Source organism: Leptinotarsa decemlineata, unplaced genomic scaffold, assembly GCF_025532065.1.
Source record: "Leptinotarsa decemlineata unplaced genomic scaffold, Ldec_3_MD MMD2_tig00001393_RagTag_RagTag, whole genome shotgun sequence".
Taxonomy (NCBI): Eukaryota; Metazoa; Arthropoda; class Insecta; order Coleoptera; family Chrysomelidae; genus Leptinotarsa; species Leptinotarsa decemlineata.
The window spans coordinates 4,679,090-4,705,767 of NW_027412562.1; the positions used below are offsets into that span (position 1 = coordinate 4,679,090).

Here is a 26,678-nt window from a genome sequence, read left to right on the forward strand (position 1 = left end):
TTCATACTGTTTTTGGTATTAGTTCTATGTATATGTATGTCAATATTATGTCTATTGTCTGTTCAGAAATGAGAGAGACTGCAGCAGTATATCTATATATATTTTAGTGCCATAGGCATTCAAATTATTTACTCTCAACGAATTGAATAAATGAATTTATAAGACGAAAATACAATATTTATTCTTGAAAAATATCATTCATAACAAACGAAATAAAAAATCTACTATGACAAATGTTGAAATATGTCCAGTAGTAACCAAGACATTCTCCAACAAATAGGTATTTAGTTGAAGGGGATTGAAAAAACATTGTTTTTTTGAAGGCGGTATAAATAGATATTCCTTTGAATTATACTGTCAACAGACACATCGCACCCATCAATAAGACCAACTTTTTAGCGGGGTTATTCGTGATATTCTTCAGTTTACTTTGAGAGCGCGTTGAATAAACAGCTATACAATATGGAAGCTAGTTGTTCTGGAATCGTGAAGCGTCCGAAATTATCAACATTAAATATAAATGAAAAAACAATTGTTATGAATGTATATAATTTTCTAAGAATACAATATCCGCCCGAAATAAAAAATAAGGAGGAAGTAGTGCAAAAATGCGCGAGTATGACCGGTGTCAATAGATCGACAATTTTTAGAATTCTCAAGGAACTTAAGGAAAACAACAAATTATTTGAACCGAAAGTATCCACTGGTGGAAAGTGTCTGGTTATCGATGAAGAAGTCAAGAATTCTATTAGGAGAACAGTATACGGAACAGATGCATATCTTACTTTCCTTATTATATCTGATGTGTCCAATCTGTTTTGAATTTCTTGCAATTCTTCAGCATACCATTTCAACAATTTCGTTTTAACTTAATGTGTTAATTCTTATATAGGATATCATGATTCAAACATTGCCAGAAATTCCTTTTGAAAGCATGTTAATGCTGCAGAGAGATCTAGAATTTCAAGAAATATCTTTCAGTCCAATTCTAATAATTTCTTTTTGCTATTTTTAGAAATTTGTCTTGCTGTCACTTTGTTGTTTTTTATTCATTATTCATTCTTTTGGTTCACTATTTGGGTGATCTTTTCAGAATTTTCTGATTTATTCGGCCGTTACTTGTTGAAAATCCATAGTAATTTTAAAAACTACACCTCACGATTTGATCTCCACAAACTTTATTTGAAAAAATATATTCACATGTTTCTCTAGCACAGTAGCTTTCTCCTGATCAAATTGTAGTTTTTGAAATTACTTTTCCGAATTTATATTTATGAATGTACATCGAACAAGATCTACATGTTACATGTGATGGATTATAACAATAATTATTTTACAGTGGTGTCAACTGAAAACACGTAAAGAAAACATGCTGAGACTATTCGAGAAAATGAGATCATATCAATTGGACATACTAATGAAAGATCCCGACGCTCCCATACCTGATAACGTGCGAGTTATGAAAGATTCGGATATAGAGCAGTTGAAGAATGTGCAAACCCCTGAAGAACTCAATGACGTGCACAATCATTTCATTCTTTATTACGCTGCTGACTTGCCTGCCATGCATGCGGCTTGGAGGATCAAGGATAAAGAAGAGAAAAAACGGGCCAAAAGGGAAGCCAGGATGAAGCTCATTGCTGAAAGCGAGGAAGGAGCAGACATTCCCGAAGAGGTAGAAGAAGTTGAGGATGATGAGCCGGAACCTGAGACTTTGAAGTATGCAAATAGATCTGGCAGTTACTCATTGTGTGTAAAGGCGGGATTGGACGGTTTAACGAAGAAATTTGGTTTAACACCTGAACATTTTGCGGAAAATCTACGAGACAATTATCAGAGGCACGAAGTAGATCAAGAACACGTGGAACCGCTCGAAATTGCGAAAGAATTCATATCTCCCAAATTCTCAACAGTTGAAGAAGTCCTCCAAGCGGCCAAGTATATGGTTGCTCTGCAAATTGCTAGAGAGCCTTTGGTTCGAAAGTGTGTGAGAGAAACTTTTTACGAAAGGGCAAAAATGAATGTCGTACCAACTAAGAAAGGTCAGAAGGAAATTGACGAGTCCCACAACTGTTACAGCATGAAATATGTCAAGAACAAACCTGTTAGAGACTTGACCGGCGATCAGTTCCTGAAACTTTGCCTTGCAGAAGAAGAACATCTGCTGACCATTTCCATAAATGAAACGATTGAAGGTAATACCAGTGGATCATACATTGATGAAGTTAAGCAACTGTATATCAAGGTAAGAATATTTAGGGTGACTTTTTAGTGTATGATAAAAGTTTGTTACGGAGTATGCATATCAGAGAAACAAATTATCACTGGTAATTGAAAATCAAATTCCAAAGTCCAAGATAGTTTCCATACTGAATGTTGGTTTTGTCACTAAATTCAAAACAATTGTTTCAATATTATTTTTTATGAAGATCTTTTTTTTTAAACTGTTCCTACCACTAATATCTCGAAGGTGGGCAAGACAAGGTTAGAATTGGGCGAAAGTTACCTTTTTTGGGGGACAATATAAATCTGTTTTCAGATCATGACTATCAATGGCAATTTTCATTTTATTCACAAAAAATAAAATTCACCAATTTCATTGGTTCGCTCAACCGCTTCCATTTCGAATAAAGAGGTAGAGAACTTTTTTGTTGTGTGTTTTCATGTTTGTTATGATCCAGTATGAACCAGCGTTCCATTTATTTATTTACGGCAATGCCTATTTTTTATAAGATAATTAACAAGTTCACACATATGTATTTGACAGTAATATAAGCTAGGTTTAAGGAAAAAATATAAAAAATGAAATAAAATAAAAAAATTGTAAAAATAATGAATTACAATCTTTTCAGTCTTTTTAAATGTTTTCAAAGAAGAATTAAAGAATTCTAAATCTACATTGTATGTATTTGCAATTCTCAAAATTCTACCTACAGATTCGTTCCGGCCATAGTTGGTGCGACAAAAGGGTACTTTGAAGATATCTGAATTTCTTGTTCTCCTTGGATTCACATTTGAAGTTATAAGTTCGACAAGTTCCGGGGAATTGATGCTACCATTGATTATTTTATGAATTAGTGTAAGGTCTGCTTCTAATCTTCTATGAGCCAGAGTATTCAAGTTAAGAATGTCCAATATAATTTTATAGTCATATTCACCAATATGATATCCCAGTTTATATGCAGAGTACCTTAAAAACTTATTTTGAACACTTTCAAGCATATCAATATCCACATGATATGAAGGGCACCAAATTGTGGAATTGTATTCGATTATTGATCTAACAAAAGGTTGGCAGTGCAAACTATGCAATTCGGAATCTGCGAGACACTGTCTCTACAGAAGTTATAAAACTCATGTATCATGGACTGGTACAATCAAGATACAGTATGGATTGATCTTCTGGGGTAACTCTGCATATACTGACCGCATTTTTAAGGTTCAGAAAAGAGTCATTCGCTGTATGGACCAGTCTCGTCCACTGGACTCTTGTAAACCACTGTTTAAAAAATTCAACATCCTACCATTGCCGTGCTTATACATATTACAGCTAGTGTTATTTATCTATGATAATAAACACCTATATCCAAAAAACTCTGATATACATAATTACGCTACTCGGGGTGAACATACTTTATACCACCCCTACTCTCGCTTGAGTGTGAGTCAAAATTCCCCAAAATACTTGGGTATTAAATGTTTCAATAAAATAACAACTTTTATAGGGATCAATAAAAGTAGAACTGTAATGAGGAATGAACTATATGATTTCTTGTTGGATAACTGCTTCTACAGTATGGATGAATTTCTTGCTTTTAGTGCTTAGATAAATGACTTAGTTTATTTTATACATGTAGTCTTCTCTTTTAAGTTTGTTCAAGATCAAACATTTTTGTTTTGCTTTTAGCGTTTTACTTTTGACTAGTCCAATAAGTTTTCTCACGTATTGAGTCTTGTAATTATGTATGTGTGAAAATTTTAGTGATGAATAAAACTATTTCTTTCTTTCTATTGTCGTGTCACGAAGTGTTCTGGCAATGCATTGAATTTATTGGAGCCTCTGGAGACACCCTACATTTTGTTTTATAAGAGAGGGGACATTGTTAGATCAAGATCTTCAGATGATGTGGTGCTGCAGGTTTTTCTGGGTTTTCCTGTAGCTGAAAAAGCAAATGCGCTACTAGAATCAATGAAGTCGCCCCGGAGCGCCAATTGATTTTTATTGTTGTTTTTATTCAATTTTTATCGTTATTACAATTTTATCAAACAATTTACAATTGAACAATATATGATTTTTATTGAAGTGAGAGATAATTCATTTGCAGATCTAAGAATGAAACCTAACATTTTTAACGCTTAAGTAATATTTGCAATATGGGGTTTAAATGACATTTTTGGATCGAGAGTGATTCCTAAATCTCTGATTGTGTTTGTTGTTTTCAGTTCTGATTGATTGATTTTGTATGGCCAGTTTATGAGATTTTTGTTTAAAAAAAAAAAATTGACATTTGTCTATATTTAATTGCAGTAGATTTATATCACACCAGCAAACAAAGTTTGATAAATCGTACTTTAATAATTTTGTATCAGTTGAGTCATGAATAACTTTAAACATCTTCAGGTCATCAGCAAACAAAAGAAATTCACTGTAAAGAATAACATCTTTCAAGTCATTGACAAATAAGTTGAAAAGCAATGGCCCTAAATGAGAACCCTGTGGTACACCCGATGAAAATTAGATTTCATCAATAATTTTTTTTCAATACGAACGTCTAGTATTTTCATCAATTTGATGAAAAAAGCTAGACGATCATGTTAAATGCAGATATTTTTTGTGTTTTCATTTCTTACTCCATTTTTTTTAAGTGAAACTTTGTCAAGTGTCCATTTTTTGGCGTACTTTGGCAATTAGTTATTAGTGGTTGTACCACTAACAACTCTAATCAATATATGCCTGAAAACATCAACTGTACCATAAATATGGAACATGTTGAAAGTCTGCCCAATTTTCAAAAAAGGAGATAAAAGTGAGATAAAAAATTACAGATCAATTTCTATCATATGCAACTTTTGTAAAGTGTTGCTTCTTGAGAAGACAATTTACTGTCATGTTAGCAACATTATTAGCCCCCAATCAACACGGTTTCATGAAAGGACGTTCAACCATCACCAATCTTGTACAATCACTCAATGTATTGCGGAGGGTATTGATTGTCAGTCTCAAACTGATCTCATCTACACTGATTTTTGTAAAGCGTTCGACAGACTTGACCATGGTATCCTACTCAACAAGCTTTCGACTTTTGAGTTATCCAATTTACTCTCTTCAAATCGTATTTTTACAACTGTAAGCAGTATGTCCAACTCAATGACCTCAAGCCTGTAGAATATGTAGCAACATCTGGTGTACCACAAGGATGAAACTTAGGTCCCCTACTTTTCAATATGTTCATCAACGATATCGGAGCTGAGATTGATGTCAATTTCCTTTTATACACAGATGACTTGAAACTCTGTTACAATATAATTTGTAAAATCGTGTTGCTACATGGTATCACAAGAATAATCTATCTCTCAACATATCCAAATTCAATGTAATGTCTTACTCACTCAAAAAGAATCCGACATTACATATCTATGTCATAAACAATCAAGTTCTGGAGCATCCTGACACACTCACCGATCTAGGTGTTACTTTTGATTCATTCGTCTCTTTCAATAAACATATTGACACTACTCCGACAGCTGCTTATCACATGTGTGGATTCTTAGTTAGAAATACAAAAGACTTTGAAACAGCTTCAACATTCAAATTACTTTATTTCACTTTTGTTCAATCTAGGCTGGAATATGCATCTGTTGTGTGGAGTCCCCACTATCAGGTTCATATAAATCAACTAGAAGCTCTACAGAGGCGCCTTTTAAAATATGTGTCATTCAAATTTGAAGGCACATATCCTACTGTAGGAATACCCTATTATGAATTGCTTGAAACTCACAATTTTTGTAGTCTCGAGGTAAGGCGTAAATATTATTCATTTCTTTTTTTTAATCAAAATCATAAACAATATCATTACCTGCTCTCAATTGTTACATATGATAAATTTTTGGGTTCCTAGACGGTCATCTGAATTTTTTTTTATATAGATTCACAAATTATATTATGTAAGTACATATTTGTAAATGCCACTGTTTCTCCTTATTCTGTGTATGAATAAATAAATAAATTATTTAGATTACCAGAATGTTGATTGAATTTCTGAAACCACTTTGCAATTTTTTTTCAGGACGAATTCAGCAAGAACGTACAAGATTGGAATGCTCTCAGAATGGAATGTGTAGAGAGAGCTTTAACAAAAAGTGTTTTCCCAGATTTGAAAGCAGAACTAAAGAGAGTGCTGCTATCCGAAGCGAAGGAATGTGTACTGAGAGCTTGTTGTAGAAAATTATACAATTGGATAAAGGTATAGAATAGAATAGAATAGAATATCCTTTATTCGCCATAAAAAAATACAATAGTATTATAAGGTTTTGTCAAATATCATATACCATAAGAATATCATAAAAACACTAAATGAATAAATAAAAAATAAACAAATAAGGAAATGAGATGTGAACAATTTCAATATAAATATCACTGTCTACGTATATTGTAAATTCAAAATATTAGTTGGTGTTGAAGTCAAATGATAAAAATTCGTCGATACTATAAAAAGCGTTTTCCAGGCAGATATTCTTCATATAATTTGTAAACGAGGCTGTATTTAAGTTTTTTATATCTTCTGGTAGTTTGTTAAATAAAATAGGACCATAATAATTTTTCGAAAAACGGCAGTGATTTAGTCTTGTAAATTCAATTTTAATCTGTTGTGCTTGTCTGGTGTTATGTGAATGATAATCGTTTTGATTCAGGTATAAGTGAGGATTTTTTTTTACATAATTTATACATGAATAGACGTAAAGAGAAGGTAATGTAAATAATTTATTATTAATAAATGTTGTTTTAACGTCTTCTTGATATCCCAGTTTGAAGATAACTCGCAAAACTTTTCTTTGCAGTCCAAACACTCTTTTTGCATGAGGCGAGTGCCCCCAGAGTACTAGACCATAAGATACATGGGACATAAAAAGTGAATGATAAGCAGTGATAATGGTTTCAATAGATGAGATGCCCATTAAACTTCTTATAATATAAATGCTCGTTGCCAATTTTTTGCAAATAAAATCTACATGTTTTTCCCAAGAGAGCTTTGGATCCATTTGGAATCCAAGAAATTTAATCGATTCATTTTGGTCTATAGGCAGTTGTTTGTGTGTAAAAAAGTAATGTTGCGTTTTATTTGTATTCAATTTTAATTTATTATTTGTCAGCCATCTATTAGCATTCGATTCTGCTACTTTCATTTCTTTAACTATAGCCTCGTAATTTGTGTTTTGGAGCGTTAATGACGTGTCGTCAGCAAATTGCGTAATCTCAGAGTCATCTTCAGTTTTGAAATCAATCACATAAATCAAGTATAGAACTGGTCCCAAAACCGAACCTTGGTAGACTCCGTTTTTTATTTCTTTGGTATCAGATGCCTTATTATTCAAAAAAACGTATTGTCTGTGTTCCGATAGGTATGATCTAACAAGGTTAATTGAGTTTTCCTCAAATTTGAACCTCTCCAATTTTTTAAGCAGAATTTCATGTGACACACAATCGAATGCCGCCTGAAGATCGCAGAACACTGTTCCTGTGTGGACACATTTCTGAAATCCTACGACGATTTTATCTACCAGCTGCATTACAGCGTCCGTGGTTGATTTTCCGTTCCGGAAACCGTATTGGTAATCTGGAATGATGTTATGTACCTCAAGGTGTTCTACTAACTGCAATTTCAGAGCTGCTTCAAATATTTTGCCGATTACGGGAAGTATTGAGATGGGTCTCAGTTTACATAATTCTTCGGCATTTTTTTCTTTCGGTATTGGGATCACTTTAGTAATTTTAAGGCAATCAGGAAAAATTCCTGATTTTATTGCTTCGTTTATCAACTTTGTTAAGGGTGAGATTATGATATTTTTGATTATTTTCATTAAAAAGATATTTAGTTCATAATGGTCAGCACTAGTTTTATTTTTCATTTTATTTATTATATTTCTAGTTTCATTAAAGGTTACTTCCCTAAATTTAAAGTTTGGGAAACAGCTAAAATTTCCTGGCAATGGAGAGGTTACATGTGATTGGGTTTGTACTATACTGTGATATATATCGTCTGCTTTGTTAATGAAGAAGTCATTTATCTCATTTTCGTTTAGTTTGATTTCTGTCTGTTTTTTTGTTTTGCCCCTCTCTTCATTTATTATATCCCAACACGTTTTATTAATATTATTCGAATCCTTTATTTTCCTGTTATTAAACTCTCTTTTTGTAATATTCAGTTTTTGTTTGTATTCTTTTTGATATTCTTTTTTTAGATTTTTTATATGCATATCATTAGAAATTTGGCATAGTTCTGTATATTTTTTTATACTCATTAATTTGCAAAGTGTGTTCTGGTAGTACCTCATTGATTACCCTGACCATAAATGAGAGAAATGTACAAGTGAATCTTTGGCAAACAAGTGAATTAAACATCTTTCAGCATTCACCACTGTATTATCGACATATGATAACAATCAGAGAAGCCTAAGGACACTTCCTTGTGGTACACCTTGATCATTTCTGATTTTTGCTGATAGCCCATTTTTTATTCAAGGCCCTTGGTTTTTTCGTCAAGGTAATCAACCAGCCACACCAGAGCGTCTTCTACAATACCAACATTTTCTGTTTTTTTTTTATTACTTTTTATCAGTTCAAATGCACTTCGGATAAAAAATCTATGTGAAAGTAGTAATAAAAACAGTGGATCCTCTATTTTTAGATTGCTCCATACACAATAACATTTTCCGAAGAAGACGAGGATGACTGGGACACTTCCAAAGGAATCAGAACTATGGGCCTTGCCTATGTTCCGGATTATACCGTGTCAGCTTTCGCTTGCATTGCTGCTCCAGACGGAGAAATAACCGATTATTTGAGGCTCCCCCATATGCTAAAAAGGAAAAATAGTTACAGGAATGAAGAGAAGTTGCTGAAGGAGTCCGACTTGCAAGCAGTTAAGAACTTTATCTACACCAAAAAACCTCACGTGATCGCCATCGGCGGAGAATCTAGGGAGGCACTGATGATCGCCGAGGACCTACGAGGGGTTATAAATGAGTTGGTGGAATCAGACCAGTTCCCCCAGATAAAGGTTGAGATTGTGGACAATGAGCTGGCGCAGGTGTACGCCAACTCTAATAAGGGACAAGCAGATTTCAGAGACTACCCAGAACTTCTGAGGCAGGCTGTATCAGTGGCCAGGAAAATGCAAGATCCTCTCGTTGAGTACTCCCAGCTTTTCAATGCGGATCAGGAAATTTTGAGTTTGAGGTTCAGTCCCCTACAGGAATCTCTCCCAAAAGAAGAATTGCTCGAAGCGTTATGTTTGGAATTTGTCAACAGAACAAACGAAGTGGGCGTAGATGTCAATCTGGCCGTTCAACAAGCCCACAAAAGTAATCTGGTTCAATTCATCTGCGGTCTCGGACCGCGTAAAGGCCAAGCTTTATTGCGAGTTTTGAAACAAACCAATCAGCGACTGGAAAATAGAACGCAGCTTGTTACATCGTGCCACATGGGTCCGAAGGTTTTCATAAACTGTTCAGGATTCATAAAGATAGACACGAGTAGTTTGGGAGACAGTACAGAGGCTTACGTGGAAATACTGGATGGGTCTCGCGTTCATCCAGAAACATACGAATGGGCCAGGAAAATGGCAGTGGACGCCTTAGAATATGATGATGATGAGGGAGCGAACCCTGCCGGAGCCTTGGAGGAGATCCTTGAGGCGCCTGAAAGGTTAAAAGATTTGGATCTTGATGCTTTTGCAGAGGAGTTAGAGAGGCAAGGATTTGGTAATAAGAGCATCACCCTGTATGACATAAGGGCGGAATTGAACTGCAGATACAAAGATTTGAGGCAACCGTTTCGTTCAGCTAATCCTGAGGAGTTGTTCGATATACTCACGAAGCAGACTCCCGAAACTTTCTATATAGGTAAAATGGTCACGGCTTCAGTTATCGGTATCGCTAGAAGAAAACCCAAACCGGATCAACTAGATCAAGCGAATCCTGTCAGAAATGATGAAACTGGCCTTTGGCAATGTCCTTTCTGTTTGAAGAATGATTTTCCTGAGTTGTCTGATGTATGGAATCATTTTGATGCTGGCTCTTGTCTAGGACAAGCGACTGGTGTAAGGTTAAGGCTTGATAACGGTGTATTAGGTTAGTAATTTTTTTTTACAACTTGAGACACTCGGTGTAAAACGTTTTTTTTTTTGTTATCAGGTTATATTTATATAAAAAATATCAGTGACAAACCAGTATCGAATCCTGAAGAAAGAGTTAAAGTAGGCCAACTTATTCATTGTAGAATACAAAAGATTGATGTAGAACGGTTCAGCGTTGACTGTACTTCAAAATCCAGTGATCTTTTGGATAAAAACCATGAATGGAGGTGAGTAGAAGTTCATATTTCGAAAATTAGAAAATAGTTTTCTTCTTTTGGACCTCGGGATTTTTGTCTCTGTAATAAATGTTTGGTATTTTTTCAATAATCTAGATCTAGAAGGAAATTCTTGATATTGAGTACAACAAGAAGAAATCATTGTTCATGAGAATCATTGTGAGATTATTTCAAATACAATTAAGAATTATTATTCTAAGGAATACAAAAACTTTACAATATTGACATTGCGACTTTCCCTTTAAGGCCCCCTCGAGATCCTTATTACGATCAAGAACAAGAAGATAAGGACAAAGGCATAGAAGCGGAGAGAAAAAAAGACTTACAACGTAAAACATACGTGAAGCGAATCATAGTTCATCCCGCCTTCCACAATATTTCCTATGCTGAAACAGAAAAATGCATGGCCAATATGGATCAAGGGGAAGTCATTATAAGGCCTTCAAGTAAAGGCTTCGACCATTTGACAATAACGTGGAAAGTGGCAGATGGTATTTACCAGCATATCGATGTCAAGGAAGAGGGTAAAGCAAATCCATTTTCATTGGGAAAATCACTGTTGATTGGTAAGGAGGAATTTGAAGATTTGGATGAAATAATAGCCAGACACATCACTCCAATGGCTTCATACGCAAGGGACTTGCTTTACTTTAGGTATCACAAAGACTTTGAAGGTGGGCAAAAAGATAAAGCGGAGGAGTTCTTGATCGAGGAGAAGAAGAAAAATTCTTCTAAAATTCACTATGTCATCAGCGCTGCTAAAAACTTCCCTGGCAAATTTTTGCTCTCTTATCTACCACGAAACAAAGTCATTCACGAATATGTAACGGTAACTCCAGAGGGATTCCGATACAGACAGCAAATGTTTGACTCGCTAAATTCTCTGTTCAAATGGTTCAAGGAGCACTTCAGGGATCCACCTCCCGGAGGACTTACTCCAGGTACTCCGCGGTCTTCTGGTCGCACGCCATATGGTAGCGGAACTCCATCATTTAGTAAGTGTCTTTGGTGATTTGTTTTGTTTATGTTCGAAGAAATTTTCAAAAAAAGAAATTATTCAATTTCGATTTCTTTTGTAGATATGAATACTGAAGCAATTCAACGAGTTGCTCAAAATCTTCCGAGCCACATGATGCAAACTTTGTCGGCTGTAGCCAACCAAACTCCTCATTATCCTCACACTCCTGGGGGAGCCTACGGTGCTGCCAATTATATCAATACAGTAAGTTTCAAAGTTTATTTATTTATGGCAATGACTATTTTTACAAAATAATTAAAAAGTTCACACATATGTATTTAACAGTAATCTAAGCTATATGATATACCAGTTTATATGCAGAATTGGTTTTACCAGGGTAAAAATTAATTTTTTGATTAGGAATAGCGGAATTCTATCAGGACCTGTAGACAATTTCCCAGGTAATGACATGACTAGATCGACTTGATTATTGAATCTCATTCAAAATATCTGATAGATACTGAAAGGTGGGTCTAGAATATGAGGTGCAGATCATTTTGCATTTCAGTTCACAAATTCATAAAGAAATCACTCCAACACAAATGGTTTGACATCTGAATATATTATTTATTTTCAATCTCGGATTGTATTGCTTCAAGAAGAATACTTTTGGATTTGATTAAATCAAACAGTTACAATCGAAAATGAATTATCAGCTCAAGGTTCTCTTCTGAGATCTATAATTCTTCTGCTATTTTAAGGGATTTGTTTAGATTAGAAACTAACGTGGCATAACCACACGAACAGTATATCATCCAAACTGAGTTCTTATTGTTTTGTTATAAAAACACCTCCGTAACTCAGTATCAGGTGAAGTCCTAAAACTACTATATTTTGGACTTGTACAACCAAATCTCTCATATGACCTTATATTTTGGGGTCAAGCACACAACTCTGGTAAACTCCTCACCACTTATTCGCTGTATGACTACTACGTTATGTAGGAACCGCTTTGTCAATATTACACGACATAGAGTTTTTATAAGTCATTGACTACAATCAATTCTAAATCTAAATAAATATTGGAATTCACAGTAATAAATATAAAATTTTCTCGACACTGATATTTGAATTCCAAATTTTAAAATTGATAAAGTTTATAAAATTTATTTCCATAGGTTCAATAATATTATACACAGTTCATTAACTAACATTGAAGAAATCTAAATTCAGAGCATTGTGAGTTTTCAGTTTTGCTTTAAACATGGTTATTGGAGCTTCTTTGAGCAAGTCTGGTAGAGAGTTGAATAATCTGATTCCAATAAGTTTTTTATTCGTAGAGGTTAATCTATTATTTGGAATAGCGATGTAGGATCTCATTCTAGTCAGATAATTGTGTGTATCTTCATTAAGTGTATACAAATGACTGCGTTTTTATGTAGAATAATTTATTGTAAATAATAGCTGATGGAAGTGTCAATATTTTAAACTTGATGAACCATGGTTTATAACTTTCAATCTGGGTTATAACAGCTCATTTCTAGATAATAAATATTGTCTGAGTGTAGAAAGAATGGCCCCAGTTAATTAGACCGTAAGTCATAATACAGTGAAACATTCCATGATAAGCAGAGATGGCTGCCTCCGAGTTCACTAGCGATTTCATCCTTCTAATTGCAAGTATTATGGCTCTTGATAACTTGCTTATCAGTTGATCTACATGAAGTTTCCAATTCGAATTGGGATTAATAATATGTCCTAGAAATTTTACGCTCTGAGTGGCAGTATGCTTGGTATTGAAGACAAGTGTCTTGAGTTTTGTGTGTGTTTAAACTTAGTTCATTCGCCAGGAACAACTCAGTAGCTTGATTGATGATCGATCCTATCATGTCATCGATTCTTGTAGAGTAATTTTTGATTCTGGTTGCGAAAGGAGCATCATCAGCAAACCAGGTTGTTAATGCATTTATGTTTTTGGGTAGGTCATTTTTATGAATCAAAAACAATAGAGGTTCTAGAACGCTACCTTGTGGAACTCCTTTATGTATTGTCAGACTTGAACTGCTCTGATTATTGCAGTGAACTATTTGGGATCTATTTTGAAGGTAGGAGGTCATCAGTTTTATAGGAGAGTCAGAAAATCCGTAAAATCTCAACTTATCAATCAGTATAGTGTGATTGACACAGTCAAGTGCTTTACGGAGGACAACAAAAGCTGCCGGAGAGGGAGTTGCGGCTTCAAACCCGTCGGCTACAAACTCAACAAATCTTCTCACTGCTTCAGCTGTGGATTTTCCTTGCCTGAAACCATACTGATGTTCTGAGAAAAAACGGTTCTCCTCAATATAATCACTTATTATAAATCAGCTTCTCAGATAATGTTGCTAAAGTAGGTAGGAGAGCCATTCCACGGTAATTATTCAGATCCCCCCTGTCCCCTGATTTAAAGATTGGAATTATTTTCTCTATTTTTAGGTTTTCTGGAAACACATTATCACTCATTATAACACCACCTTGTCTATATATTTTTTCTACAATTGTACATATTATGAATAAAAATGATTGCTTGTACAACAGAATCTTTCCTGATGTTAAGAATTTAATTTCAAACAATCAACACGGTTTCTTTAGAAAAAGATCAACAATAACTAACTTAATGTGCTTCACACAATCAGTAAGTAATGCACTTAATAATAACCTACAAGTAGATACTGTCTACACAGATTTCTTGAAGGCGTTTGACAAGTTGGATCATAACATTCGTATCAATAAACTTCATCAATATGGATTCGACTCCCAACTCTTAAACCTTTTCCGCTCATACTTAACTGAACGTATCCTATTCGTAGATTATAGGGGTCACAAGTCGTTCCAATTTATTGCAACCAGTGGTGCCCCTCAAGGAAGCAATTTAGCACCTCTTTTATTCTCGCTCTTCATTAAGGACATAGGAAATACTCTCTCTAGCAATTTCTCAATTTCTGCAGATGATTTGAAAATCTTTCGGCCCATTACATCACAGGAGGACTGCTTAATCTTACAAAAAGACCTTGACTTTTTGTGCATTTGGTGTACTGAAAATAATCTTCCCCTCAATACAAACAAATGTAAATACTCAAAATACACCCTTAAACATAATGTTATTTCTCATGATTACTGCATAAATTACACACCTCTTCAAATAAGCACTCATCAAAAAGATCTTGGTGTCACATTTGACCTTAAACTGAGTTTCTCCATCCACTATGACACAATAACATGCTCAGCCAAACGGATGCTGGAGCTCATTTATCGTAACTGTAAGAACTTTCGTAGCAGAGACAGTTTTTTACCTCTTTTCAATGCATACGTCAAATCTCGGCTGGAATATGCCTCCCTTATATGGTCACCCATATACAATGTCCACATAAACAAAATCGAGTCTATACAAAGAGGCTTCATGAAATATATTACTTACAAGCTAGAAGGAGTTTACCCTGAACAAGGCATCGCCAACAGAATACTACTGAATAAATTTAATATATTATCCCTTCAAAACCGAAGAACCTACTACTCTATAATTTCAATTTATAAACTAGTTAATAATATGATTGACTGTCCCGAACTACTCTCCCACTATAATAATGACAGGATCAATCAATCCTTCTCAAGATTGTCAATAGGACAAGAAAATCCACATTATGTGGGAACAAAATTCTTTAACAAAATATCTGAGTTGGATTCAAAGGTAATTTAAAGACAATGTTGATTGAAAAAAGCTACTACTCACTACAATAGTTTTTTGATGAAAAATTTACAACATCCAACATATAAAAAATGTAATTATTTTGTTATATTTTATTTTGTTTGAAGTTTATGTGTATTTTTATAATAAAACACCCAACAATATAAAAAAATTAATTATACGAAATTGAAAACTCATGTAAAAGAATATATCTTGAAATAGATTGACAATTTCGTAGTTTCACATATTTTCATTTGTTTTTTTGTTTATTTTTATTTGTATTTGTGTTATTCTTAGTATGTTTTTTCCTTCTTTTTTGTATGTTACATTGTCCCTACTCTAAACATGTAATGTTTTTGGGGATTAATAAATTCATTCATCTATTAACGAAAGTTTCTCTATTCAGCATACAAAAACTGAACATTTGTGACGACAATGAATGTTTTTTTGACTCTGATTATCAATTTCAGCCTTACACTCCGAGCGGGCAGACTCCGTACATGACCCCATACCAAACCCCCCATACCCAGCAGACGCCTCGGTATGGCCACCAAACCCCTTCTCAGGTATCAGGCGCAGCCCCTCACCTAGCAGGAACTTTCTTACACCCTAGCGCGGTGACGCCTTCACAGCGTACGCCCAGCTACAGAAACCTACCAGTACAATCTCCGATGATTTCGCAGAGTCCAGTGCCTAGTCCGGGATCATCGCAAAGCTCTTTCAGCAGCAGTCACAGCCAGCATAATCGAGGAAATTACGGGGATAGGATGCGATTCCAGCCTCCGGAGTCTCCGAGGAGTTTTGCCAGTAATAATAGAGTTCCTTATCCTGATAACCCAAGATTCGGGTCAGGAGGAACCGAATCGATGGACTGGCAGAAGGCGGCTGAAGCTTGGGCCGCGAGGTCCAGATGTAAGTTATATAATTGTTACGTGATTTTTGGCTTCTCTTAGTAAGCGACAGAACAGTTTAGGTGTATGCACCGACTAATATCTCAGTGGAATCAGGTGTGGGTCAACAAAATAAAACATACACCTCTCTTAACCTTTCGGTGGTGACGTGTTGCCGTAGGCCACGAGTGGTGACTTCGGTCTACCACACCGATCAAGTTTCATCATCTATATAACGTCATAAATTATAAACTATAGGATTTTAATGAAGTTAAACTTTTATTCACTTTTTCTTCAAGTAAGTATGAAAAAAACATGAAAGAGTGAATAATCATAAATAACAAAAAGGAACATTCTAAAGCCTACGTATTATAATTGCGATGCACCCATTCGAAGGTTGAACTCAGTTTGACTGGAACATTCCATACAGAAGATAGTCACGTGTTCCAAACATAGAAATTTATTGCAGTCTTGACAGCAGTATTTGGTCCTTCTGTTCTTCTTTGAACTACAGTTAAAACATCTTCCGAAAATATTTTCCATGTTGCGATTTGCCTCTGCTACTTCTAATTTACAAATCTGACATATTCGAACTCTAAGAGGTCTTGGTAAATTTTGAGACATTGCACGGATTTTCAAATGTGGTTCAATCAGACACAACGCAAGATTTTCGAGAAATTGGCGTCTAACTACTCTGCTCTGGGGTTCATTTGCACAAAAGATAACTTGCGAATTGATTCCAGATAAATTTAGCAAACTGTAAAAAATTACCATTTGCCATCTTCGAGTAACTCTTGCAGTGTTATAAGATGCACATAATTTCTCCACTACATCAACTCCCCCTTTAGTACGATCATAGTCAATAATTATATCTGGTTTTGAACTATTCCCATCGATTTTATCGTCACTGTGGCAAGTGGAGATCAAAAGAAAATTTTTCTTCTTTTTTGGTACATAGGAAACGAGTGTATAATCTTTTCTAAAACCGAACATACTGGAACCAATTGGACGATTTTTTCCTTGAGCAAATTCAGGCGGTATCTCTTTTTGTTTTTTCGTATAGTTCCAATTGTTGTTAGGTTCCGTTTTATAAGTTTTTCAGCTAGAGGAATACTTGTGAACCAATTATCGGTTGTAATATTCCAACCAGACCCGTGAATTGGTTCACACAACCTATCGGCTAAAGAAAGTGTCGATGTATTTTGAGCAAATGGACCATCTGGTTGAGTACCAACATATACTTCTGAATAAGAGGTATAAAATGTTTTTGAATCGCAAAGTGCAAAAATTTTAATCCCATATTTATTGGGTTTATTTAGCATGTACTGCCGAAAAGAACAGCGTCCACGAAAAGCCTCAAGTTTTTCATCAATTGTAACTTCTTGTGACAGATTATAATTTCGTTTACAGTTATCAATAAATTTGTTGATGAAACACCTTATTGGGGCTCATTTGTCAAGAGCTTGTCTCTCTGCCCTTGTTTCTAAATCATCAAATCTGATATAGCACAAAAGAATACGAAATCGTTGGAGTGACATAGTCAGTCGATATATTTCAGCTGAGGTACCATCAGTTTTGAATAAGTCTTCTGTGTTCAAATTATTATTCTTCTTCACTCCACTGAATAAGAGCAGTCCTAAAAGTGCCTCTATCTCTTCTCTGGTGGTAGGTCTTGTATATGTTGCTCGGTTATATTTATGTGATACGCTCTCTAAATAAGAATTGGTATTAGTAACTATAATGTTTATCATATCATTGTCAAAAAAAATTTCTCCAAATATCTAATGGATCTGTTATTTGTTTCAGAGGGCCCCTCACACACGGGAGTTTCATTCTTATTATATTCTTAGAGGGAGTTTTCACATTTTGGTTCGGCGTGGGCTTGTTCCATTTAGTAACTTTATCTTTACCAGTAAACGTTGGTTCTTGGACTATCTTCCTTTTTTGAGGGGGTTGTTCTTCTTCCTCTTCTGGCTGTTCTTCTTCCTCTTCTTCACTCTCTAGCTTGTGTTCTGTGTCGCTGTTATTCTTCTCTTCTTCCAAACGATCTTCCATATCTTCTTTCTCGTCATCGTACTACTCTTCAACAATATCGTCAACAGTTGATTCCATAAGGGCCATCAGCCGTTCTTGTTCACGCTCATAATCACCCATTTTCTTCAAATAATTAAAATATATTGAGTTATGAACTATAATTTTCATTATTTTCTATCATACTTACGGAAGTTTGCGAATTAATATATTTTTCTTCAATAACAATTCCCTAACCGCAACAGTGACTTCGGTTTACGACACCGAAACTTGACATAACCTGTTCATAAATTATTTTGACAACACACCACTTCGTCTTAGTATCTAACGGAACGTAACTGAGAGATACATGGAGGGAATTGTAAATATTATCCCCCACTCAAAAGTTATGGAAGGGGATGTGACGCATCGGTATGAGAAACCGTATGTCACCACTGGAAGGTTAAAGCTGAAATCACTAAATCCAATTGGCTTACCTGCCAAACTATATGTTATTTGAAATTTAAAAAAATAGGTGAATGATATGAATAGGTCTCTCTAATAGCAGTAAATATATTATAATACAAGTTTTACGAAATTTAGAGGTAAGGGCAAAGAAAAACTCTTGAGAGAACGGTTCCAGAATAAAGTCTATAAAAATCAGTCTTTATCTTAGAACGCACCTACTTATTAGTAAAACTAAATCAAGCTAAACAAGTATATACAGTGCATTTCTTGAATGCCCTTTTATTTTTTGAGCGGTTCAACTCAAAAAATTGAAATTTGGGATAATGAAATTAATACATGAATACTTTATTTGGAAGTAAAATTGACAGATGAAACTCTCAAGATGGCGACTGGACGCCATCTGGGAATAAAAATTAAATGGAAAGAGGGGTCTTGTGACACATCTTTTTGAACCTACTGACAAATGCTTCACAACCCTAGAATATAATGTCAATATCTTCAACTACTACAAAATGCCGGAACTTTTAGTAATTGCCTGAATACATTGACATTTAACTACATAATATGAGGTAATAAGCTTGAGGTCAGTTCAGAAGATGCTCGAAATAGTTGCCTTGAACTTCTTAACATATGAACAGCCTATCCGATATTTCACGCCAAATATTTTCAAACACAGTAACTTCAGTATCTCTACAAATATTTATTATTATCTGCCGTATATCCAATATTGAAGCAGGTTCAGTTTCATACACCTTTTGCTTCAAAAAGCCCCATAAAAAAAAGTTCAAAGGTGTCAAATCTGGCGAGTGGGCTGGCTATTCTGAAGGACCTCGACGGCCAATCCAACGACCCGTAAAAGTAGTATCCAAATAGGTTCTTAATTATCTGGAGTAATGTGGTGGTGCTCCATCTTGTTGGAATACAATATATCGAATTCATTAGGATTCGCTTCAATGAATTCAGTGATGAGAGGGTCAACAGTAGTTTCCAGCATATTCAGATACAGTTCCCCTGTTAAATTTTGATCAATAAATAGAGGTCCTACAATATGGTTTCCCAATATTCCTGCCCAAACGTTAATTTTTTCTGGATATTGGGTATGTGTTTCCCGGAAAACGTGACGGTTGGTTACACTCCAACGATAATTTTGTCTGCGAACATTGTCATTTAAAAAAATGTACATTCGTCACTAAAACAAATATTGTGGAGATAGGTAGGATGCCTTGCAATGGTCTCCGTCATGATTTCGGAAAATTCTGTTCTTCGATCAGGGTCATCTTCACTTAATTGGTGTACCATTTTAATTTTTTTGTATAGATGATACCTATTTCTCTTCAAAAGTCTCCACACAGTAGAAGGAAGAGGAACTTTCAAGATGGCGCCCAGTCGCCATCTTGAAAGTTTCATCTGTCAATTTCACTTCAAAATGAAGTATTCATGTATTAATTTCATTATCCCAAATTTCAATTTTTTGAGTTGACCCGTTCAAAAAATAAAGAGGGGGACATTAAAGAAATGCACTGTATACATTCTATAAGACTTTGAGAAAAAAATACTCGGCTTGTTCATACACAGCAATTGCTTTCTTTATTGAAAGTGTTACGGTCTGATCGAGACAAAACGTGGTATAAAACGGAATATAATTTTTGACAACTCACCTCATGTGCAAAAACTCGACGCAACCTTGGGACGTTGAATACTAATATACCATAGACTTATCCTCTATTATTGAAGAAAATCCGGCGATATCCAGAAAATACTATAACCCAAAATGAAATTCCCCGATTTGGAATGAAAATAGTGGAAAATTCGTTAATAACGATATGTAATAGGCACCATCGACCGAAACATACGATACGGTTTTTTTTCGTATCACGCTTTTATTAGCTTCACCTTTATGTTTGTTTGTAACTCTCAAGCTCGGGATCTGTATTTGACAGAATTATCGACACTATTGCTTGATCTATTCGCGGGCAGATGGCGCTGTACGTAACTCTTTGATATATCGACATTATTGCTTGATCTATTCGTGGGCAGATGGCACTGTATGTAACCTCCTTGATATAATTCGAACTCACTTTACATGTATTTCTTCATTTGAAAAAAGTATGTTTTTATTAACACGCGCGCCTGCTCCCTTATTTGTAACCTTTCTTTGCGGGCCTGCTGCCTTGGGCTTGGTACCTGATTTTCAGGTCCCCTCTCCGGAATCGGAAAATATCAATAGTCATTTTTCTAAACAATATACAGCTGATTGATCCCAAAGTTTAGATAAAATAAATATAGTTTAAAAAGACTAAAAAAGCGATTTTATAGCATGCTAAATTAAAAAATTAAAAATAAATATAGTTTAAAAAACTAAAAAACTTGCTTTTAAAGAACATCGAACTAAAAGGTTATAAATAATTTTTTTAATAAGCTTAAAACAATAACGAATGAAAAATACTAGTATTATTGTGAAAAAAGCGTGGACGCTTTGTGCAATATTTTTTGTATATTAAGCGCCCGTCGCTTTTTTCACAATAAAAAAAATATTTTCAACTTTTTGGTTCGATATTCTTTAAAAGCGTGTTTTTTAGTCTTTTAAACTATATTTATTTCATAAGATTCGCAGACCGGCCACAATTGAAATCGTTCATTTTAACCGGACAACGAAATTAATGAATTGGCACGTGTGAGGATATTTAATATACCTACCCTCGTATTTTAAAACCTTTTAGAATTTTATTAAAAACACGTTACATAATATTAGGAGTAAATAATAACGTCATTTATAGTAGCATTATTTATTTGTTTAGGTTACCCCAATATACAAACGTTCAATAAAAATATAATACATAATGTGAATGTAAGTAAAAAGTAATAATAAATTAATAAATAAAAATTAATATATAGTTATTTAAAAAAATCATCGACCAAAGTCCTTCAGCAAGTATTACAGAAGAGGGCACTAAGATGTCTCTGTAAAGTTAAACCCAGAGAATCGTGCAGGAATTTGTTCACTGCCAATAAAATGTTAACAGTCATCGCACTTTTTATCTTAGAGACAGTTTGCCTTATTTATAAACATAAATCGAAGTTCAACTTTGCTTCTACTTCTTATGCTACTCGCAATAGCAATTATACCTTTAAACTTCCTATCCCAACTTCGAATTTAATCAAGGATTCCATATACTACAATGGTGGTAAATTGTTCAATCATTTACCATTAGAAATGAGATCTGCAAATTTAAGCAACGTTCATTTCAAAAAGGCGGTGAAGAACCTACTTGTGGATAGACCCTATTATAGTTTGGAAGAGTATTTTAGCGAATCCTTTTAATAATATATTACTAATATTTTTACTACATTGTACTATCACTTTATACATGGTGGTATTTTATCTATACATTTTTAGAACATTTTTTATATTTACATTTATTCATTTTTGGAACTTTTTTATATTTACATTTATACTTTTTTAGTACTTTTTTTATATCAACATTGTATTTCTTGGACTTTGTCAATAAGATGCAAATCTTCGGACAATAAATTATATTTTTATTTAATTTGATTTGATACAATTGAGGTACATTTGATTTGTGTAAAAAAAAATCCATAATAAATTATGAGAATAATTTGATGTTTTACCAAATAGTTTTTATCCGGGTGATACTCCTTAGTGTAGATGTTTCAGCTGTTTGGAGGTTATTCAATGCAGGATTAAGACAAATTGAATAAATTATGTGTGCATAATCAAGAAGTGGATGGCAGATCATTTTATATATTTTAGTTATCATTAATATATGAATTGAAACTTTATACTTCTTATTCCAGCCACACCAAGAAGCGAGGGTCGAAATACTCCACGATCTATGGGTCAGAGGACTCCGAGATATAATGATAACATTGCCAACGATCTGGAGCGCTCCAGGATGAAAAATGTTGGCAAAAGCCCCAGGTCGGCCAGATCCACTCCTCGGACAAACACTTCTCCTCATTCTATGTCGTTGGGTGACGCCACTCCTCTTTATGATGAAAGTATCTAATGACTATGTGTTAGTTTATGGGTGACGGTAGTGGAGCCACTTGAAGGTGGGGAAAGAAGCAAATTGGAGTATTTTCCATGAAAAAGGATGAATGGTCATTGAGATATTTTGCTTTTTAATTACGAGTTAGGTGATATTTATAAAAAAACATGCTTCTGAAAAATAAGACTCTCATTAGATGAAATTATACAGTGTCATCCCCAAAGTATGCACAATATGGGAAACTTATTTATTAAAGGTTTTTTGACAAAAAGTTATTCTTGATGAAAGTTTGTGCACCATGCACCAACAAAATACAGTAAAACATACGTAATATATGAGGAGCCTTCAAATATTTGATTTTGTGACAAGAGTAAAGTACTCTTATTTTGAAAAATCTCGGGAAATGTTATTTTAAAAAGTTGTTTAGCATTGAAAAATACATCTAGATTTGAAGTCATGGCCATCTAAGTGAAGTTTTATTTTTTTACCCATTTTTTTAAATGGAGACTAAAAACAAATTTTTGCTAAAACGATAAATAGACAGCATTCTGTATATGAATTTTGTTATCACCGAAAATTTACCAAAATTATACAGTATTGTGACAAAAACTCAATATTCAATAATATCAAATGACAGAACATCAAAATAAAATAGGTATTTCTGAACAAACTCATGGATTTCCTGGAGATTTTCTTGTCCAAAATAAGTATTTTAAGTTGAATCTCCAGAAAATCAATGAATTTGTTCCGAAATGTCTATTTTATTTTGATGTTTTGTGATTTATTATTATTGAATATTAAGTTCTTGTTACAATACTGTATAATTTTGAGTAACTTTCGGTGTTAACAAAGAATAAAAAGGACTCTGCACCAAAAACTTTGAAAATTAATTTACTTTTCAAAACAATTGACCATGGTTAACACCATAGTTGTGTAATTTGTAATATTATAGGCATTTAAAATGAACCGCCATATACAGGATGCTGTCTATTCATCGTTTTAACAAAAATTTTTTCGTAGACCCCATTTAAAAGATTGGATAAAAAAATAAAACTTCACTTAGATGGCCATGACTTCAAATCTAGATGTATTTTTCAATGCTAAACAACTTTTCTGAATAACATTTCCCGAAATTTTTCAAAATAAGAGTACTTTACTCTTGTCACAAAATCAAATATTTGAAGACTCCTCGTATATTACGTGTGTTTTACTGTATTTTGTTGGTGCATGGTGCACAAACTTTTATCAAAAATAACTTTTTGTTGAAAAACCCTTAATAAATAAGTTTCACATATGGTGCATACTTTGGGGATGACGCTGTATATTGTTAGTTTCAATTTTCAAGTGGAGAATATGTTATTTATATTGGAATGCTTCCACCCTCCGATTGTAAAAACTAATTTTAATAATCATACTTTTTTTATTGCATTGTAGTATAAATTTTAAAATGTGATTTTTTAATGGCAAAAAATGTCATTTTGAAAAAGCAATGTAAACTCGATAGGAATATGTGAAATATATTGAATGGATTTTTTTTAATGATCTTTGTTTTCATATGAGCGCTGTTTGTTGGTAATACTTTTAATTCCAATTAGTGCAAAGGTGATCAGTCTAGAGAGCAGCTAAGCAGCTCAATACAAGTAAGGTAAAACATATCGATTTATAAGCTCAAATCAACAATATTTTTATCCTTCCGGAAATATTTTGCAGAATTGGTTTTACAATTCTCCATTTGGGAAACACTTCTTCAAAATCTGGATGCCTGCAGAATGACGAAAATGTAGAATTTTCCTTATTCCCAAACCCCGCTACAAAACTCTCAGATCTCAGAGAATATTAGTTGGTATAGATAGATCCAAAAGAAGTTTTTAATGAATGAAGTATTTTTTGACTACGTTATAATGGATTTTCATCAAGTATCGGTTAGTTCTATCATACAGTTCATATATTTTCTGAGAACAACAATTGCCAAATCTTTAAATTTTAGTATTGTCAAAAAGTTATTAATATTTATTTGATACCTTCTACATACCAGCATTTTGATCTGTCAGAAGACTTGTAGAGCTATTCGATTTTCTTACCATCCGTGATATTGAAAATACCTGCGCGTCGCTTCTACGGTAAGAAGGACATAATTATTCAAGTTAAAACTGAAAACATTGACTTGACTATTCTTTTAATAGAACTTCAATGATCCAAAGTTCAGACTGGCCGAGTTGAAGATTCGTTTAGTAGAAATTATTATTATACAAATAGATAACAGATATAAATAGTTACAGTAACTAAATACAGTTCGGCTTTAATCATAAAATTTATATTCTGTTGTGTTGAGACTATGAAGGGCTTACAATAAAAATGTCAGGAACAACCCAGTCCACCAATAATACAGGAATTTAAAAAATAATAGAATCGGAAATTACTAATGTCCTGACACAGGTAATAACAGAAATGGAAAGTTAGAATTACTAAATAACGAATTTTAATAGTAATCTACTTCAATTGAAAATTATTTCTGGTTTTTAGTTTCAACAAATCAGTAACATTTCTCATGTTTTATAAAGCCTATTTCGGACTTCCATTGTCTACTATATAAAATGATTTGAAATCCCTGAAACAACAGAGAGTTCAAATCATTTTATATAGTAGACAATGGAAGTCCGAACTAGTGAAATTCATCATGAAACATTGTCAATCACCTTCAAACAAATAATGTGCCAGATTAACGTGAGTTCCTTTATTAATGCCACTCCATAAACGCAAAAATGCATCCGTAAAATTATAGATAATTGTTTCAACATGGGGGATTTCCTCACAGGCAACCAATCATATCACAGAGTTCCCATTTTCAACAAATGATGTTCACGAATTCTATGTCAGTTGTACAGTTCATTATTTACTTAGTTTTGATCACTCGCTGCTTTTTGAATCACTATTTTCTGTATTTTAAAAATTTATTTATTGGTAACATGTGAGAAACAATCTTGAAAGTTTCCTTGTGTTGTTCTATTAAATAAACTGTTGTTCATTTGCTTGAATGTTTGCATTAACATACGTTTTACGCTGTGTTATTCAATCCGTAAATCCAGCTTTACTGTTGTTTAGTGATTGTCCGCTCGATAAATTAAAAATTTAATGGGAAAAAATTTTTCTAGGATAGTGCTTGATCCTTGAATACCAAATATTAGTGTTATTGATAATTCCAAAGCTTACTCAAAATCAGGAATCCAAAAAAGCACTGTTTCTACACTTCCCGCAACACGCGTTTCAAAAACCAAGTTAATTTGATGACTGGTTTTTGGGAACAGTATTTTTTCAGATTTTTTCAATGCCAGAGGTTCCAGTTTTACAAATCATTAAAATTGATAGACCAGCAATTATAAGTGCAATCCTTGATTAGTAAGGTTCTCGCAACTGAAGCTATTAATTAATAAACAAGTTTGAAGGAATCGTGCATGAAGATGCATTTTTGCAATGGAATATTCAAAATGGTGTGTAAAGAAATGATTCCTAATTTTTCTTTGCATCGGTACAGACTTTGCATCATAGATGTCGCCAGGAACTTTTAACAGGTTCATAAAATATTTGTGACGTCCATACATTTTCAATAAGTATACATTATAATGAATTTTCATCAAGTCCTTGTCAGTTCTATCATATTTTTGGAATAATTTGTGTTTTCTGAATCTACATATGCTTAGTTCATTCGAAATACATTTTTACAGGATTATTTTTGAATTTCATCTCTACGTCGTTTTTCAACATTAATAGTATCAATTTTTCTTTTGATGACAAGCTAAATGTATAAAAAAAAACAAAAAATTTTCGATAAAATATAAATTAGGCTTAGAAAAAATAAGAGTTGTCTCATTTTGTGATTATTCTGACCTTTTTCGATATATTTTATTCGAAAAAATATCTACTGTTTAATTGTTTTAAGGTTTTCTGAAGCTTCAAAGAAAATCTCAGAATCCATTTCATTATTAAATGAAAATTTTCAGGCAACTGAGAATTTTTTGTTCTCTGCAGT

General features: G+C 33.7%; 1 protein-coding gene across 1 annotated transcript in view; it reads left to right on the forward strand.

Moving 5' to 3' along the window:
* Spt6 (transcription elongation factor Spt6) overlaps positions 1-22,874 on the forward strand; it is a 34,023-nt gene extending 11,149 nt beyond the window's left edge. Inside the window, exons 7-14 of the mRNA XM_074175854.1 lie at positions 1,340-2,245; positions 6,288-6,464; positions 8,907-10,350; positions 10,414-10,582; positions 10,838-11,586; positions 11,671-11,813; positions 15,744-16,185; positions 22,458-22,874. Of these exons, the coding sequence (XP_074031955.1) occupies positions 1,340-2,245; positions 6,288-6,464; positions 8,907-10,350; positions 10,414-10,582; positions 10,838-11,586; positions 11,671-11,813; positions 15,744-16,185; positions 22,458-22,669 (4,242 nt within the window). The 3' untranslated portion in view covers positions 22,670-22,874. The remainder of the gene's footprint in view (positions 1-1,339; positions 2,246-6,287; positions 6,465-8,906; positions 10,351-10,413; positions 10,583-10,837; positions 11,587-11,670; positions 11,814-15,743; positions 16,186-22,457) is intronic.
* The last annotated feature ends 3,804 nt before the right edge of the window (positions 22,875-26,678 follow it).